At 47.7% G+C, this 16,975-nt stretch overlaps 1 protein-coding gene across 3 annotated transcripts in view; it reads left to right on the top strand.

Annotated features, from left to right (window-relative positions):
- Window positions 1-15,979: 15,979 nt before the first annotated feature.
- Window positions 15,980-16,975, top strand: part of SPATA7 (spermatogenesis associated 7) — an 85,514-nt gene continuing 84,518 nt past the window's right edge. Inside the window, exon 1 of one of the 3 annotated variants that reach the window (XM_043516068.1) lies at window positions 15,980-16,203. In XM_043516068.1, coding sequence (XP_043372003.1) covers window positions 16,164-16,203 — 40 coding nt within the window. In that variant the 5' untranslated portion in view covers window positions 15,980-16,163. Of the gene's footprint in view, window positions 16,204-16,775; window positions 16,887-16,975 lie in introns of those variants that run through there. The other 2 variants (XM_038407995.2, XM_038407997.2) reach the window with 2 other exon arrangements.

Here is a 16,975-nt window from a genome sequence, read left to right on the forward strand (position 1 = left end):
CTCCCAGCCTGCAGAACTAGTAATCTGCCAATAACCTACCCTCATAAAAAGTTAAGCTATAGTTAGCCATTCCTGCAAACAGCATGATAGACGGGGCTGGTGAACTCTTGTTTGTGCCCTAAGTGACATCTGATGGCACAGGAAGGACTCAGATCAGTTATAACTGTTCTCCATAAATTAGAATATTCATAAAAGGTCAATCTCTTCCCTTTTCCAATCACAATAAGCTATATTTTGTCCATCTATCATTATACATAAATATAACTTTGCTCACTGCAATGCTTTTCTTAGCCTTTTTCAGTCTCTTACATCTTTCTTGAGGAATGGTGGCCAGAACTGAACAAAACATTACATTTAAGGATGTATTACCATTTTCTGCAATGACACTAATGTTTTTTGTACATTTTTTCCATCCCTTCTTGACGTACAAAAGTATTCTATTTCCTTTCAATGCTGCTGCATACTAGGCAAGAAAATCTATTTTGCCCTCAGCCATTGTGCAAAACTCCTACTGATAGACTGGATTCTGCACTCATTTACACTTGGACATAGATTCAACCCAGTGGAGTTTGCACAGAATTTTCCCAGCCCTCCAGAATATACTATTCCTCCTGTCCTTCAAGGTTAGGAAATCCTGCACATCAGAAATTTGGGTGGGGGGGGCAGGAAGAGGGCTAAGAACTTAACAGGCCTTTATTTACAGGTGCATCTTTAAATGGTTAGGACTGTATGCATATGAAAAATTTGGCCTAAAGCCATTAGGATCCGTGTGCATGGAGCTCAGTTTATATGTACAGCTCTTTGTCATTAAACTTTTTTCAAAATTAACAACTCTTTTTAAGTTTAGACTTTAGGGAACACATAACTAAATGTAAGGTCTATTTTTGGCCTATTTTATGCTCTGCTATAGTATTCATTAATCAAGGGTTGGTAATAGAAGGCAGCCAACCTTTTGTTAGCATTTTTCTTGCTCACAATTAGGAGTTGGAGGAAATCCAGCTGTTGTGAACAGTGGATTTATAACAGTCTGACAGACTATTGTGACATTATAGCTGGAAAGGCTGCCATGGGAACTGATCCTCAGTTTTCCAGCTGAAAACATATGGATCTTGCTATACCTTTCATTATTCTGCAGCATCAAGTTGTCGGATCAGTAACACTATAGGCAGCCACAATGCAACAAAACACTAGCTCCCTACTAATACTTTATCCTCAAAAGACTGTAGTGATCCCAACAAAATGCTTGTTGACCTTTTCAAGTGGTGGGGGGAAGTGGAATTAGTAGCAAACTGGGGGAAGAGGGAAGAAGAAAATCTGGGGAACTACAGACCAGTCAGCCTCACCTCAGTCCCTGGAAAAATCATGGAGCAAGTCCTCAAGGAATCTATTTTGAAGCTTTTGGAGGAGAGGAAGGTGATCAGGAACATTCAACATGGATTCACCAAGGGCAAGTCATGCCTGACCAACCTGATTGCCTTCTATGATTAGATAAGTGGCTCTGGATATGGGACAAGCAGTGGGCGTGATATAGCTTGACTTTAGCAAAGCTTTTGATATAGTTTCTCACAGTATTCTTGCCAGCAAGTTAAAGTATGGATTGGATGAATGGACTGTAAGGTGGATAGAAAGTTGGCTAGATCGTCGGGCTCAAAGGGCAGTGATCAATGGCTCTAGTCTACATACTGGCTGTCAACAAGCAGAGTGCCCCAGGGGTCAGTTTTGAGGCCAGTTTTGTTCATCTTCATTAATGATCTGGACGATGGGATGGATTGCACCCTCAGCAAGTTTGTGGATGACAGCAAGCGGGGGGGGGGGGGGAGAAGTAGATATGCTGGAGGCTAGGGATAGGGTCCAGAATGACCTAGACAAATTGGAGGATTGGACTAAAAGAAATCTGAGGTTCAACAAGGACAAGTGCAAAGTTCTTCACTTAAAACAGAAGAATCCCATGCACTGCTACAGGCTGGGTACTACCTGGCTAAGTGGCAGTTCTGCAGAAAAGGACCTGGGGATTAGAGTGGACGTGAAGCTAGATATGAGTCAATGGTGTGCCCTTGTTGCCAAGAAGGCTAACAGCATTTTGGGCTGTATAAGTAGGAGCATTGCCAGCAGATCGAGGGAAGTGATTATTCCCCTCTATTTGGCTCTCGTGAGGCCACATCTGGTGTATTGTGTCCAGTTTTGGGTCCCCACTACACAAAGGATGTAGTCCAGAAGTTGGAGAGAGTCCAGCAGAAATGATTAGGGAGCTGGACAAATGATTTACAAGGAGAGGATGAGGGAACTGGGCTTATTTAATCTGCACAAGAGAAGAGTGAGGGGGAATTTGATATCAGCCTTCAGCTACCTGAAGGGAAGTTCCAAAGAGGATGGAGCTTGGCTGTTCTCAGTGGTGGCAGATGATAGAAAAAGGAGCAATGGTCTCAAGTTGCAGTGGGGGAGGTTTAGGTTGGATATTAGGAAACACTATTTCACTAAGAGGCTGGTGAAGCACTGGAATGTGTTACCTAGGGAGGTGGTGGAACCTCCATCCTTGGAGGTTTTTAAGGCCTGGCTTGACATAGCCCTGGCTAGGATGATTTAGCTGGGGTTGGGCTTTGAGCAGGGGGTTGGACTAGATGACCTCCTGAGGTCTCTTCCAAACCTAATGTTCTTTGAACCAGACTAGAGCCTGGTGCTGAGGAACAACTGCTCTAGTTCTTTGCTTTGTGAAACAAAGGTTTTTGTGGTTGTCCAAATTATTGATAAAATAACCAACTTATGTTTGATCAATACTAGGGAGAAATGATACACATGCGTCTGCAAGTCTATCTCTTGAAGGCAAATACAAGAGATGTATAATGGGACCTCCTCTCCATCTCCACTTTGTTTTAATAATAAGTGCTCTATCTTATATGAAAACGTTCTTCCTTACTCCAGTTATTTCCCTTTTAAACAAATGTGTGATTGTGCAATACAAGAACTATCAAAGCTGTCAAAATACATTAAAGGAGCTAGGGCTGGAGTGTTTGCACGTTTGGCTGCTTTTGTTAGTGTTGAAGTCCTCACTGAGAGACCTTTTGCTACCAGAGAACATGGTTCACAGGGCGTAGGCATTCCACTGTCCCCCACGACACACTGTGGTACAGTATCTTGTGGGTGTATCAGCAGGTGGCTGCTGTTACACCACAGCTCCAAGCACATGCTGCCCCTCCCAATCAAGGGGGTTTATTCTTTTATAATAAAGGTTAACAAACGGAAGACGGTCTTAAGTCAATATCTGGCCCTCAGGGCCCCCCTCCCAGGGATCTCTAGCTCTCCAGCACCTGGCAGCTTCCTAGCCTCCTCCAGTTCTGCTCCCCTGTTGGAGAGACAGCCATGCAGTTGCTTCCTTGAGCCCCTGACCTCCTTGCTCCAGGGACCCACCAGAGGAAATAACACCACTCCAGTGTGACCTCTGTTCTCCAGGGCTTAACCTGCCTCAGTCCTTTCTTCCCAGCTGCATACTAGCAGCCCTTTTGTAGGCCCAAGTGTAGCCCAGTCCTCTTTAATTAGCTTGATTAGGCTCACCTGCTCCAGTTCAGGGGAGCTGGGGTCAATCTATCCACAGGACCCTATGACAGTTTCCCTTTCCCACTGTATTGTAGCATACCAGGAATCTGCTCAGAGAATTATGGGAGCTCAGGGTCAAAAATCCCACAATTTCCTTTCCAACATCCCCCCCCCATAATGTTTCTTCCATCCCATAATTTTTGTACCCATTATTTAAAATTTCCAGAGTCCCTTAAGTTGCTTTTCTTTCTCTCTCTCTCTGCCATCTCACTACCAGAAACTTGAATCCTGCACAGATAAGACTCCTCATGGATGTTTTAGAGACAGGTTTCACAGTTCTGTATTTCTGAAACTTCAGTGACTACCACTGCGACAGTAGCTGGTGGTGCTGTGCTTTAGATGAAACAACACACTCGGAGTAGGATGAGTGGATGGTTCAGACATCACATAAAAATTGCAGGGTGCTGCAGATGTTCGTTGACTATGTGCATGGTGGAGCTTCTGGGCCCAGGAAATGTATATTGACTGGTGGGATCACATCATAATGCAGATCCAGAATAACCATCAGTGGCTGCAGAATTTTCAGAGGTAGAAAGCCAAATTTCTGGAGTTGTGTGCCACGCTTAATGTAGCCCTCCAAGGCAGAGATACCAAAATGAGACTGTTTTGACAGTACACTCTGAAAGCTTTCGGACTTCAGGACTTCTTTCCTGATCCAGGTAGGAGCATAATGTTGATCTGGAGTTCTGTCTTTGCATGGAGTCATACCAAAGTTGGGCTAACAGGAAAAGAGGCATTTCCAAACATGCTGGGGAATCTAATACAGGGATGGGCTTCTGTCACTGACCCTAGCAGCAGAGTTCAGAAGTGTTACCACAGTGGTCAGGAGGCACAGGGGCAGTGTAATGCTGTTGCTGGATGACTCTATTCACCAACATCAGTAATGCAGCATCCATACTGGAATACTGCTCACAGAAGAATGTCAGATGAGGACCTATAGTTGTTCAGGGAGTAAGGTGACCATGTGTCCTGTTTTGGCCGGGACAGTCCCTTTTTAAGCCCTATATCGGACATCCTGACTTTTCTGGCAAAACTGGGCATTTGTCCTATTTGCTCTTGCTGACTGATCATCAAGAGCAAACTGAACAAATGCACAATTTTGCCAAAAAAGTGGGGTGCGACCCCTAGCGAGGAACATGCCAGGGGAGGAGGGAATGAAGGGGAATGCCAGCCCTGCATTGGAGGGAGGGCTCAGAAGAATGGTTTGGGCCAGGCTGGCCCCATGTGCACAGGTGGCAGAGGGGCTCAGACTACCTCATGTGTGGAGGGAGAGGAGAGGGTGGCCTCAGGCTGGCCCCAGGTGAGTTGCAGGGGTCTCAGGCCACTCCACGTGCAGAGTGGAGAGGGGGGCCTCAGGGTGGCCCCGCTTGAGTGGGCGGTGGGGGGCTTGGGCTGCCCTATGCAGGGGGATAGAGGGAGGCCTGCGGCTGGCCCAGCACAGGCGAGCAGCAGGGTGGGCTCGGGCCAGCCCCGTGCGGTGTCCCATTTTGGGAAAAATATGGTCACCCTATCAGGGAGGCAGTGTTCTTTTTGTAACAAAGGCTGGGTTCTGTCAGCTATAATCCAATTTGTGTGGAGCATATGCAAACCCATGGCAACAAAAAGCAATTTGTGTCACCTTGGCTTTGTTGTGTAGACCAGGCCTTAGAGAGATCATTCACAACCACCATTCAGAATCAATTGGTACAGTTTCAGTGAGGTGGCCATTCGGACCCCACAGTTCACATTGAAGTCAACAGGAGTTACAAATGTATTTCACATCATAATCAGACCCTCTTGGCACAGTACGATATTATAGCTTATTGAAAAATATGCTGCTTTATGTCCTTTTACAATCGACAGCTATTAGTTAATAATAATAATCAGCCTCTTTTATCCCATTGACTTCAGTGGTGTTATATGAGGGATGGATTTGACCCAATGCTTAGCCACCTTTGTTAAAATACTTTGAGATCTACAGATTGAAAGGCCTACAAATAAGTGCTAAGTATTATTCCCATTTTTTCTGATGAGGAATTAGGCACACAGAGATTTAAGGCCAAAATATTCAAACTGTGCACTGACATTGGGAGTCTGAATTTTGGGGCACCTGAAGGTGATGTAGGTTGGATACCCAAATACTGAGGCATTCAAAATCAGTGAACATTTTTGAAAACTTGCCTGCACATGCTTTGCTCAAGTTCACAAAAGTCAGTGGTGGAACTGAGAACAGAACCTTAAGGGTATATCTGTACTGCAGTGTAAGCCTTGTCTCAGACTCAGGCTTGAGTCCAAACCCCCTTCTGTCTACATACATCTATCAGACTCGGGCTTGGACCTAGGGTCCTAGTATCCTGTGTCTTTGGAGAGTGTGAGCTCAAGTCAAGCTGGGAGCCAAGGCCTGAGCCCTATTGCTTTGCAGTGTACATGCAGCCGCTGCAACTTGGGTCCTGAGTGTCCCCCAAAAGTAGACCACTTCCTTTGTCCTCTCTATCCCAAGAATCTCCAGTTGATTCCAGGGAAGCAGCCATCCTTTGGTGTAGTGCAGCAGCTTGGTGAGTCAGTGTTTAATACTTCCATCGTCTTCTGAATGCTGAGCAGCAAACACACCATTCGAGAGCCTTCTGTGTTTGCAACAGAGACTAAACAGAAGCAGCCTTTTGCAAAGTGCACTGCTTCGTGGTCATGGAGCATGGCCATATTTTGGTGTGAATCTGGTGTAGGGCCAGAAAACAATGGAATTTAATAAAAGGCAACCTAGTGACAGATGATGTGGAAAAAAATGACCTTACATAACAACAAATAGCAAAGGACCTAGCAATCTTGCAAATGTACCAGACCAGTGAGTGCAGGGAGCAGATTAAGTGGCTCAAGACAGAGTATTGGAAAACCATGGACCAGAATCGCACCTTGGGCAAGTTGCGAACATAATGTCCCATTCATGGGCGGCTGGTGACCTGGCCACCTAGGGAGGCTAACCCGAGGCCCCGCCCCTCCTATGCTGGCCCCCCCCCTCCACAGAAGCCCAAAGCACCCCCACCTCAGCCCTCCGGCCCCAGCACTGGACAGCCAGGGGCAGGGGGGCGAGGCCCAAGCCCCGGTGCGCCGCAACCTCAACGCCCCTAGCCCCTGGACAGTATGGTCACCCGCCTCCCTTCCCCTCCAATCCCGGTGCTCAGGCAGCCAGGTGGTGCGGTCACTGCATCCCCAGCTTTGGAACTTGGGCAGCCAGGCAGCATGGTCGCCATGTCCCCAGCCCCAGTGCTTGGACGGCTGAGCAGCATGGGACTCCGGGCAGCCCCCAGTCCTGGTACTGGGGCGGCTAGCTCTGGAGTGCCAGGCAGGCAGCACGGCCCAGCACCAGACACCCCAGTGGCCTCAAGTCCCTGCAGGAGACACGCTGGCCTGGGGGCAGGGTCACCCTAGGCTGTTTGGGGAGGCACAGCCTCCCCTTGCCTGTGATACCCACCGTCCATAACCCCATTTTATGGTGAGTTTGATTTGGTGACTCTGTGCACCAAGCATAGAGCCAAAGGTGGTGCATGATTACCTGGTCAGCCGGGATGTTGACCTGCTGGCCGGAGAATCCAGAATGGGGACTGATGAGAGCCAGCAGTAGGTGCTGAGTGAGGACGATGTCGTGACTCTGCTGAATTCAGTCTCTAAGGAGGCTTTGGAGCAGAAGCAGAAGCAGCAGCATATCGTGGGGTTGTATTCAGAGGAGCAGTTTGATGAGTCCACTGCGGAGCCTGCAGCAGACATGGAAGGGACAGAAACTGCCCCTGAGCTGGGTAAATTTCTGGCCCCATTTTAATTTTCATTAATATAGGAATGGGAGGGATTGCTATTCTATGAACCAATGCAAAAGTTATTAGAAGCCCCAGCTAGCAGCATGTAGCCACTAATGGCAGATGGTATGCCTCCAGTGGCTTGGATCCACTTCCTCCCCGCTTCCCCCCCCCCCCCCCCCCGCCCACACACAAATAGAAGGGAGAACAAAACGGTGAGTGGGAAATGCAAACTGCAAACAGGCCTTGAAAGTGAATTTTTATTGGAGAAGGCACAGATTCTTTTTGATAGGGCATTCCAGTTTCTTAAAAATAATAACCTTGCATTGCTATGCCTGTAAGTATGCCACTCTGCAACCACTCAACAATGTATCTAGCTACCTGGAAACAGTGAACAATGGGGGGAGGTGGAAATATTTTCAAATTACAAATCTAGTCCATTTCTGTTAAAAGTAGTCCATAGGTGACAAAATAATCTATGCGAAATTCAACTGGGGTTTGAAATTTTGTCCAGAAATGTTGTGGGGAGAGTGGCTGTGGAGTTCTGTGTGTTTGCATGCAGCCAAAACAGGCAAAGCCATATAGATGCTTATGTAGCAGCCTGTTGATTCCCTCAAATTCTGATCCAATCCTGAGTGCTGATAGCTGCAAACTTTTCCTGGAGCAGGAACTTCAGATACATAGTCCCATTTCGGGGAAGAGAGTATTTTCCAGGGCCACTTCAGTAGCTGACCAGCCCGCTCCACTCACAGATGTGCTATTCAGTCTCTCGATATATTTGAATACTTCAGTTGCGTACATTGAAGGTTTCCCACCAGCGGCTTGGAATAACATCTCCCTTTGCCAATTGGGTACAACAAGAACTGTTATGTCCTGCAACATGTGTAAGGCCTGAAATGATAGAAAAAGCTTCCTGTAGCACAGCCAGGATAGCAACTCCTCCTCCTTCCCACCCCCTTCCCTGCAAACACAAGTAGTACTGGAACTTTTAGAAAGCAAAAAGCAGCTTTGAATTTTAAAAAATTTACTATTGCATCTGCACTTCTTTCACTGCAATTAACCAGGCTGTGTCCAGTGAGCTTCTGTGGTCTGAAGCATCCCTCTGACAATATATTGAAGTTCAATTTGGAAAAGTAACATTTTATATCCTTGAAATTCCACAAGGATTGTTTCTGTGCTTCTGCACTGAGCAATGTGACACAATAACCCTCTGTGTCTTGTCCTGCTCCAGGCCTCTTAACCCCTATTGGCTGCAGTACCTCCATAGCTGGCCCACACTGCAGCAGAAGCCTGGGCCAATGTACCATCCTGGACCATTCCAAGAGGAAGTGTTTCTGTGAACTTCTGGACAGGGCAAACAAGCAGGTCCAGACAGAGGGACTTATGGCTAGACACTGGCATGGCAATAGGCATGAGGAAAAGCTGAGGCTGGCTGCACAGCTTGAGGGCAGGGTTTCAATGCAGGAGCAGGCACATATTTCGCAGTTCCTGGAACAGGAATGGCAGCTAAGGGAGCTCAGCAGAAAGAATTGTTGGAATGGCTAACATCACTAATGGCAGCAAGAGTAACAGCTTCTGCTGCATCAGTCACGGCCTGTGCCCCTCCACGGTACCCTATGATGCAGTCCAGAAACAGTTTGGAAAACTCCATGGGTGGGTGATCCATGCAATGGGGCCCAATGAGCAGCTGGGCAGAACAACTTTGTCCCATGCAGCCCACCATATTGACCCCGGCCCCTGTAGATTGCTCCACCCCACCTCCCCGGGCACCAAGTGTGGCAAATGGGAAAAGAAGAGAAAGAACAGGGGGCCAGGGAACATGGAACAGTAGGGGGGTTCTATCTTGTACATGGTTTACCTGTTTTCACTTGTTCACTTGGGGTTTTTTTCCGGCAGAGTGGGGTTGGGTTATTTTGTTTATTTGTATCTTTAAGGTTCTGTTACTAGTGTTGTGGTGTGGTAATGGCAGCTGGCCTGCCTGGCAACAACTGAATATTATACTTTTATCGATAAACATGCATTAGAACACTTATTTTATCAAGAAAATTTATCACTGTATCACATCACAATGTGTATTTAAAATAAAGGTGAACACATGATCAGGGACAATTAGGAATTAGTATGTAAACAATATTTCTCACTACAGTTATCTACGTCAATCCATACTGCAATCACTACCTTACCTCTATCCATATTGTGAATCAACTCCCACCACCACCACCACCATTTCAAAAGTTGTCACGTCATTCATAAGTACATTGCCTGGCAATCAAGCCCTTCCTGAGCACTGAAATCCCCACAATCAATAAACCCCTTCCCTATCCCCCACAAGCACGTTCATAAGAGTACTATTCACCCTTTTCCATTGGATCATGAAAGTCCATAATGTAGGGCCACAAAGCATCCCTGACTTCTAGTGCATCCAGCTGTGGTAGGTGAACTTTTAACCAAGATAATCATACTTGACAGATTGTAAGTTTTCCATTGACACCTTACATGATACAGTTTGTATCAAATTGAATGCAATTGTGCAATAGCAGGGGCAACAATGATATAAATGGTCATCTTCAATCATACTGCATCACACTTAACATAAAATAGTTGTGTTAATGTGTATTAATATTTCTGATTATTAATTATTAGTACTAAGCATTTGCCTATGGCACAATAGATGGTCATATCACCTTACAGAGAGAATAAAGACACTAATAAAGTACTTTAGTCCCAGTCCCTTCTCTTCCCTTCAGAGCAGCAACAGGAGAGATATCCATTGCCTAACAATGGAATGTCATTAGTAGGTATCAGCAAACTCCTAGGATTTGGACAGACTGCTTAAATGCACTTATAAAACTATTGCTTCCTCTGCCGGATCAGAGGAATGTTTTTCTCACTAGACAGTAGTATCAGAGTCAACTGCAAGGTTAATGGTCTGAGTTTACCAGTTAGGGATTGCTCCATGACAGCATCAGCCTGCTGAGGAACTAGTGATGGATCCAGTGTGGTAACACAAGGAAGTCTGATGTGGGAGTGATCCCTGATTGTCAAAGGACACTGTTGCCAAACCCAGAGATTAGCAATCAGAATATAAACCCAAATAAACCCTGAGATTTATTTTCAACCTGGAATGCACATTTTGATGGATCTGAAGCTGTTCTGTAATAGTTTGTGAATACTGTATGTTGACCTGGTTATTTGGCATGTTTACTGTATGAATATATTGATTGAGTTTAACAAGGGCTGGAACAAGCAAAAAGGGAAAACAATGGCTCAACATAAGCCACCCCTCCACAACCACTTGAGGGTTGTTAACAGACAATGCCTGAACAGTGAGCTTTGAAGATTTTACCCTCTCTCCAAACAACCTGCAAAACTAGTTTTTTCCAGAACAGCCAACACTCAGAATGCAGAAGAACAAAACATTTTTGGCAATTTTAAAAGGGTCTCTCTCTCAAGAGGGAGAGGAGTTTTGCGGGGAAGCCAGACTGAGATACATGACATCCCACTTGGTTCGCCCGGAGAAGTTAGGCCTGCCTACGTTACCGTCAGGGGATTGTAAGCCTTAGGCTGTGTCTACACTGCCACTTTCAGGACCAAAACTTTAGTCATTTAGGAGTGTGAAAAAACATACACGCACCCCCCCCGAGCAACAAAAGTTATAGCACTGAAAAGTGCCAGTACAGACAGCACTTTACCACCGGGAGCCACACTCCCAGCAATAAAGCTACCACTGCTCGTTCTGGGTTTTTTTTTATCACCAGGAGAGCTATCCCCTGGTGATAAAGCGTGACTACACTGCCCACGTCACAGGACTGCGGCAGCCACGCTGTAATGTGGGCAGTGTAGACATACCCTTAGGTAAGATAGACATGCGTAGACTGTGGTTTTAAAATATTTTTTCTCTAAAGGCTTTGTTTCAGCTGTGGAAATAAACAATGTCTGGGTTTTAAGAAGGCTGCTTGATTGCAGATTTACCACTGATCACGGACTACCAAAGGGAAGAACCACAGGTGTCCAATCTCAGTCAGACTTGCTGGGCAAGTCCACATGATACACAGGGTGTTGTAGCTGTGGGCCCAATCTATGAATAAAATAATTACAAAATTCCACCCCAGAAAAAGGTAAAGGCACAAGGCCTACCACCTGAGAGGGTGCGCTCAGACAAAGACCATAAAGGAGACAGAGATGCAGCTAGCCCAGCAACCATGAAACTTGCAACATGTTCCTAGTGCAATATGGCACCATGACCTGTTGCACTGTGTCCTGAAAAGAGTGGAAAAAACCACTACTGGGGAAAGGTGCCTGGGTATTCAATGCTTTGCTCCCTGTTTGTCAATTACGGAAAAATATTGCAGACGCATTTGCATCACAGCTCCCTTTGTAGTGAGAGAGCTATTTCTTTTGTTTAGAGCAGTCACTCTGACTGATCCAGCCCTCTGTCAGCCTTGTTTTTGGTCAATAAATGTAGGCACATCCTGGTGCATTTGTGCACTATTATATGTTTATACTTTTGGAGATATTCCAGCAGGTAAGAATGTGCCACTCTTAAAGCCAACAGGAAAAAGATTTACAAGAGGCAAAGGGAGTGTGAGGTACTTTAACAGCGGCAATGAGGCCATCTCAGCACAAGTCAAACTGGTGAGAAATGCAGGAAGCTTTGAAGTGTATTGGCATAGGAGGACAAGAATTTCAGACCGAGGGCATCTTTAATGTAACGTGGCAGCTGATGAGCAGAAAAACAATAGAAATAGCTACATTCTTTAAGTGATAGGGACAGGTTGCCTAGTATCAGGGAACAGTTGTGATACTCCTGAAATGTTTTGCTCACACAATTAGAGTTGGGTTTTTTAATTCTCAGACTTTACCCGGTAGGTGGTGGAGAGAATTGAGAGGTTCAGAAAGAGAGAGACTGTAAGGGAAGGATCATTTGGGCTAGGCTGATTAGCCTGGTTACTGTCTGACAGTTACACTGCTGGGAACATTGGGTTTTTTTTCTGGATGAAGGAATCGTTCAGAAAATATCAAACTAGTTAAGAGAGAGAAAGCACAAGAAAAGGGAAGGGAGAATCTTCTGTATTATCTGCATCAAGTTCTAGTTTAGGCATATAAGTAAGGTTGTGTGTTATGACAATTTATTTTGATGTTCTGTAGCAGTACATATCTTATTTAAGATAACTGTAGTATTTTATTTTAGATAACAGGAAATAAAATCATATTAATACAATCTTTGTTTCCATCATTTGAGGGTTTAGACGAGGATTTTCAAAGTAGCCTAACACAGTTAGGCACCCAAATTCCATTAAAATTCAATGGGATTTGGGCACCTAACTCTATTTGGCTCCTTTGAAAATCCCACTTTCCATTTAACATGTAACTGAGCTTTCATTTCACTTTTTCCACTGTGTAAGAGCTCCTGTAGGTTCAGGGTGGTTAATGAGGAACCAAGAGGATTGCTGCTCTCACAGCCAGAAGAAACATAACATGTAAAACAAAATTGATGCTCTGTACACATAAAGGAACTTCCCCAAACCTCAAGGGAGGATTTGGCCATGGCAAGAAACAGGGTACTTGTAACATCATGATTCATACATGTGCTTAGATACCATGAGGAGAGGCACTTTAGGAAAACCTAGATAGACAGACTGATTGACTGACAATCCCAGGACCAGAAGGGTTCCAAGGTGTACCCCTTCTCTTCTACCTTCTCCCAGCAAATTTAAAATTGACCAAAGGAAATAATTTTTTTACACAATATACAATTAGTCTGGAGAATGTATTGCTACAAGATATCAAGTTTCCAAAAAGGATTGGCTGTTTATATAGCTAATAAGAATATCTAGTGTTAAAATAGAGGAGCTAAAAATGTTGAATGGGATATAAATATTAATATTTCAAGGCATAAGCCAACCACTAACTGATGGAGGTTAGGAAGAAACTTTGCTTAAAGGCAAATTATTTTGCAGTTCTCTTCCTTCCTCTCTAGTATTTAATGCTGGCAACTGTCAGACAGAATATTGGACTAGATAGACCATTGGTCCAGTCCAGCATGGCAATTTCCATGACCCTATACATTAATGGGAGTTTTGTCTGAGTTAGGAGTAAGAACAGAGCCCCTGTAAATACTATTTCATTGTTTTTGTAGTAAGTTTGAACTTATTCCTTTTTAATAAGTTTGAAGTTCCAGGTTTATTAAGACATTTCTCCATGGATGCCAGGAAAGGCAGCAAACCATATATTTTACCCATAATTAAATTATCTTTTTGGATGATGGGAAGGAATTACTTGCAGACAAAATGATCACATTGTAATGAATATTCCTTTACCTTCCATGTCTCTTTGACATCTCATGCTCAGATGTGAATGATTTTAATGAAACATATTAAGGTAGGGAAGAAGCAAAACTCACCGCTATTATAGCATTAATCACTCTAAATAGTCCTGAATTTTTCAGAGTAACTTCATGACCCTCTACAGATGGGGGATCAGTTAGTGAATAATGCCCTGTCGGTTACTTCTTACTTATGGGACTAGAATTTTAATCGATCCCTAGGTCCTTGGCACATGTGTAAACATCTGCTGTAGTATTAGCTAATAAACCAGTAGTTTACAGCTCATATCTGTAAATTCAGAACTAGCTCAACTGGTCGCTCCTCTGGGTGGGTTGAAAGTTAAATAGCATATGCAGATGTCAACCTTGACGGGAGTGGAGCCACAGCCGGGCTGTGGTGGGGGTCGGCAGCTGGGCCAGGTGCAGCTCTGTGCCAAGGCTGGGGACAGGGTCAGGCACAGGGCTGGGAGCAGGGGACACAGCTGGCGGTGGAATGGGAGCAGATCTGGGGAGGTGCTCCCTCCCCCCTTCGCTGTGGAGGGCCCCCTGGACATTCCTCCACACACCCCCCAGTTTGGGGACCTCTGAACTAGAGCATAGTGTTGTGTATCCTCATCTCTCATTGAAGTCAGGCTTTGTTGGTAGTTGGACACTGCAAGAACAGGGCCTTCAGAGTCTGAAGATTCAGTTACCTATTCATTCCCTAGAGCAGTGTTTCTCAAACTATTGTACTGTGACCCCTTTCACATAGCAAATCTTTGAGTGTGATCCCCCTTATAAATTAAAAATACTTGTTTATATATTTAACACCATTATAAATGGTGGAGGCAAAGCGGGGTTTGGGGTGGAGGCTGACAGCTTGTGACCCCCCATGTAATAACCTCGTGACCCCATGAGGGGTCCCAACCCCCAGTTTGAGAACCCCTGCCCTAGAGGATGATGCTCCTGATAAGGCCTGAGGCTCCCTGGAATAGCAGCAAGGGTGCAGCTTGCACTGCCACTGCCTGTGCTGCACCTGAGCTGTGTCTAGTGGATGTCAGTCCCCAGGACCATCAAAGCGGCACCTTCTACCAGCAGTCTTTTAGCCCAGTGGGGCCCCATCTTGGTTTGTTCTCGTTCACTGCTGTAATAAACATGCTAAATAATACTTCTACTACCATGGGTGGGAGGTGGTCCTTCATGTGTTAAAGTTATTGTTCTAGGAATGACTCTGAAAAGAAGCAACACAGCCCAGGGCCAAGAGCCCCCCCTCCCTTCGCCATTCCCCCCCAAGTGCACACAGAGCTACACCCTTTGGATAGGGCCACTGGCTACTGAATTACCCATTGCCACAGCCTACTGTGGCTCTTAGCTACAGCCCAGATATGGGTGAGGCAGCCCCAAATAGGGCCAGATGGGACTTTGGTAAGGGTGTTGTACCAGCCACTAGCCCCCTCCATGGTCATGTCTGTGCAGGCTGCACCTTCTCCATCCTCCCTCCCCCTGCCCTCTCCTCTCCCCGCCCTTCTCCATCCCCCTTTCCCCGCCCTCTCCTTTCCCTTCTCCATTTCCCCCTGCCATCTCCTCTCCTTTGCCCTTTCCTCTCCCTTGCCTTCTCCATCGCCCTCCTCCTGCCATCTCCCCTCCCCTGCCTTCTCCAACTCCTCTTCCTTGCCTCCCTTCTCCATCCCCCTCCTCCCCTTGCCCTCTCCTTTCGCATCCCCCTCCCCCCTCCTCTCCCTTCGCCATCCCCCTCACCCTCTCCTCTCCCTTCGCCATCCCCCTCCCCCTCCCTTCGCCATTCCCCCTCCCCCTCTCCTCTCCCTTCGCCATCCCCCTCTCCCCTCCCTTCGCCATCCCCCTCACCCTCTCCTCTCCCTTCGCCATCCCCCTCCTCCCTCCCCCTCCTCTCCCTTCGCCATCCCCCTCTCCCCTCCCTTCGCCATTCCCCCTCCCCCTCTCCTCTCCCTTCGCCATCTCTCTCCCCCCTCCCTTCGCCATTCCCCCTCCCTCTCCCCCCTCCCTTCGCCATCGCCATCCCCCCTCCCCTCCCTTCGCCATTCCCCCTCCCCCCCCTTCGCCATTCCCCCTCCCCCTCTCCTCTCCCTTCGCCATCTCTCTCCCCCCTCCCTTCGCCATTCCCCCTCCCCCTCCCCCCTCCCTTCGCCATCGCCATTCCCCCTCCCCCCTCCCCCTCTCCTCTCCCTTCACCATCCCCCTCCCCCGCCTTCTCCAACTCCGCTTCCTCGCCCCCTCCCCCCATGCCCTTCTCCGCCCCAGCCTCTCTCTCCCCCGCCCCCCTCTGGCCTCCCCCTCCCCGGGGCTGCCGGGCCTCGGGACGTAATACTCCCGGCGACGTGACCGGGTCCGTGGTCATAGCAACCCTGCATGCGGCCAGAGCGGCCCCGCCCCGGCTGGGTGGGGCCGCCGCTACTGGCGAGCCGAGAGAAGGGGGCCGGGCCGGGGCTCAGGGATCGGAGCCCGGGGCCAGGCCAGGAGCCATGGGAGTGAGGATGGAGAGCGGCAGCCGGAGGAGCCCAGGTAGCGCGGGGCCCGGCGCCCCCCGGCGGAGGGACGGGGCGGGCCCTGCAGGGACTCGCCAAGGGCGCGGGGGCCCCCGCGGCTGCAGCAACACCTTCGTCACGGGCTGGGGGGAGGGGGGAGACCGATCGCTCCCAGCATCCATTGCTCTACCTGCTCCGACGGGGGGAGAGCTCCCAGCATGCATCGCTCCAGCGGCTCCCAGGGGGTGGCCCGTAAGAACGGCCGTTCTGTGTCCCCCCCCCCCCAGGTCCATCTGGTCCAGCAGCCTGGCTTCTCCCCCGCCCCAGCGCCAGGTGCCCCAGAGGGAAGGAACGGAACAGGGCCCTCATCAAGGGATCCATCCCCTGTCATCCTCTCCCGGCTTCTGGCAGTCACAGGCTTAGGGACACCCAGAGCGCGGGGTTCTGTCCCTGATCATCTCGGCTAATAGGCTCCATGAATGTATCTCAGGCTACAGCTACACTACAGCCCGGCTCCACTCTCTGAGATCAAGCCACCAGCGGTCGATTTGGTGGGGTGGGGTGGGGGGGGTCTAGTGAAGACCTGCCAAATCGACAGCAGATTGCTCTCCGGTCGACCCCTGTACTCTACCCTGGATGAGAAGAGTAAGGTGAGTCGATGGGAGAGTTTCTCCCATTGACCCCCCCCACGGTGTAGACCCCGCAGTAGCACGACCTAAGGTACGTCGACTCCAGCTACGTTATTTATGTCCACTTACCATGTAGGTCGACTTACCACAGTAGTGTAGACATAGCCTTATTCTTTTTTG

Source organism: Dermochelys coriacea, chromosome 6, assembly GCF_009764565.3.
Source record: "Dermochelys coriacea isolate rDerCor1 chromosome 6, rDerCor1.pri.v4, whole genome shotgun sequence".
Lineage (NCBI taxonomy): Eukaryota > Metazoa > Chordata > Testudines > Dermochelyidae > Dermochelys > Dermochelys coriacea.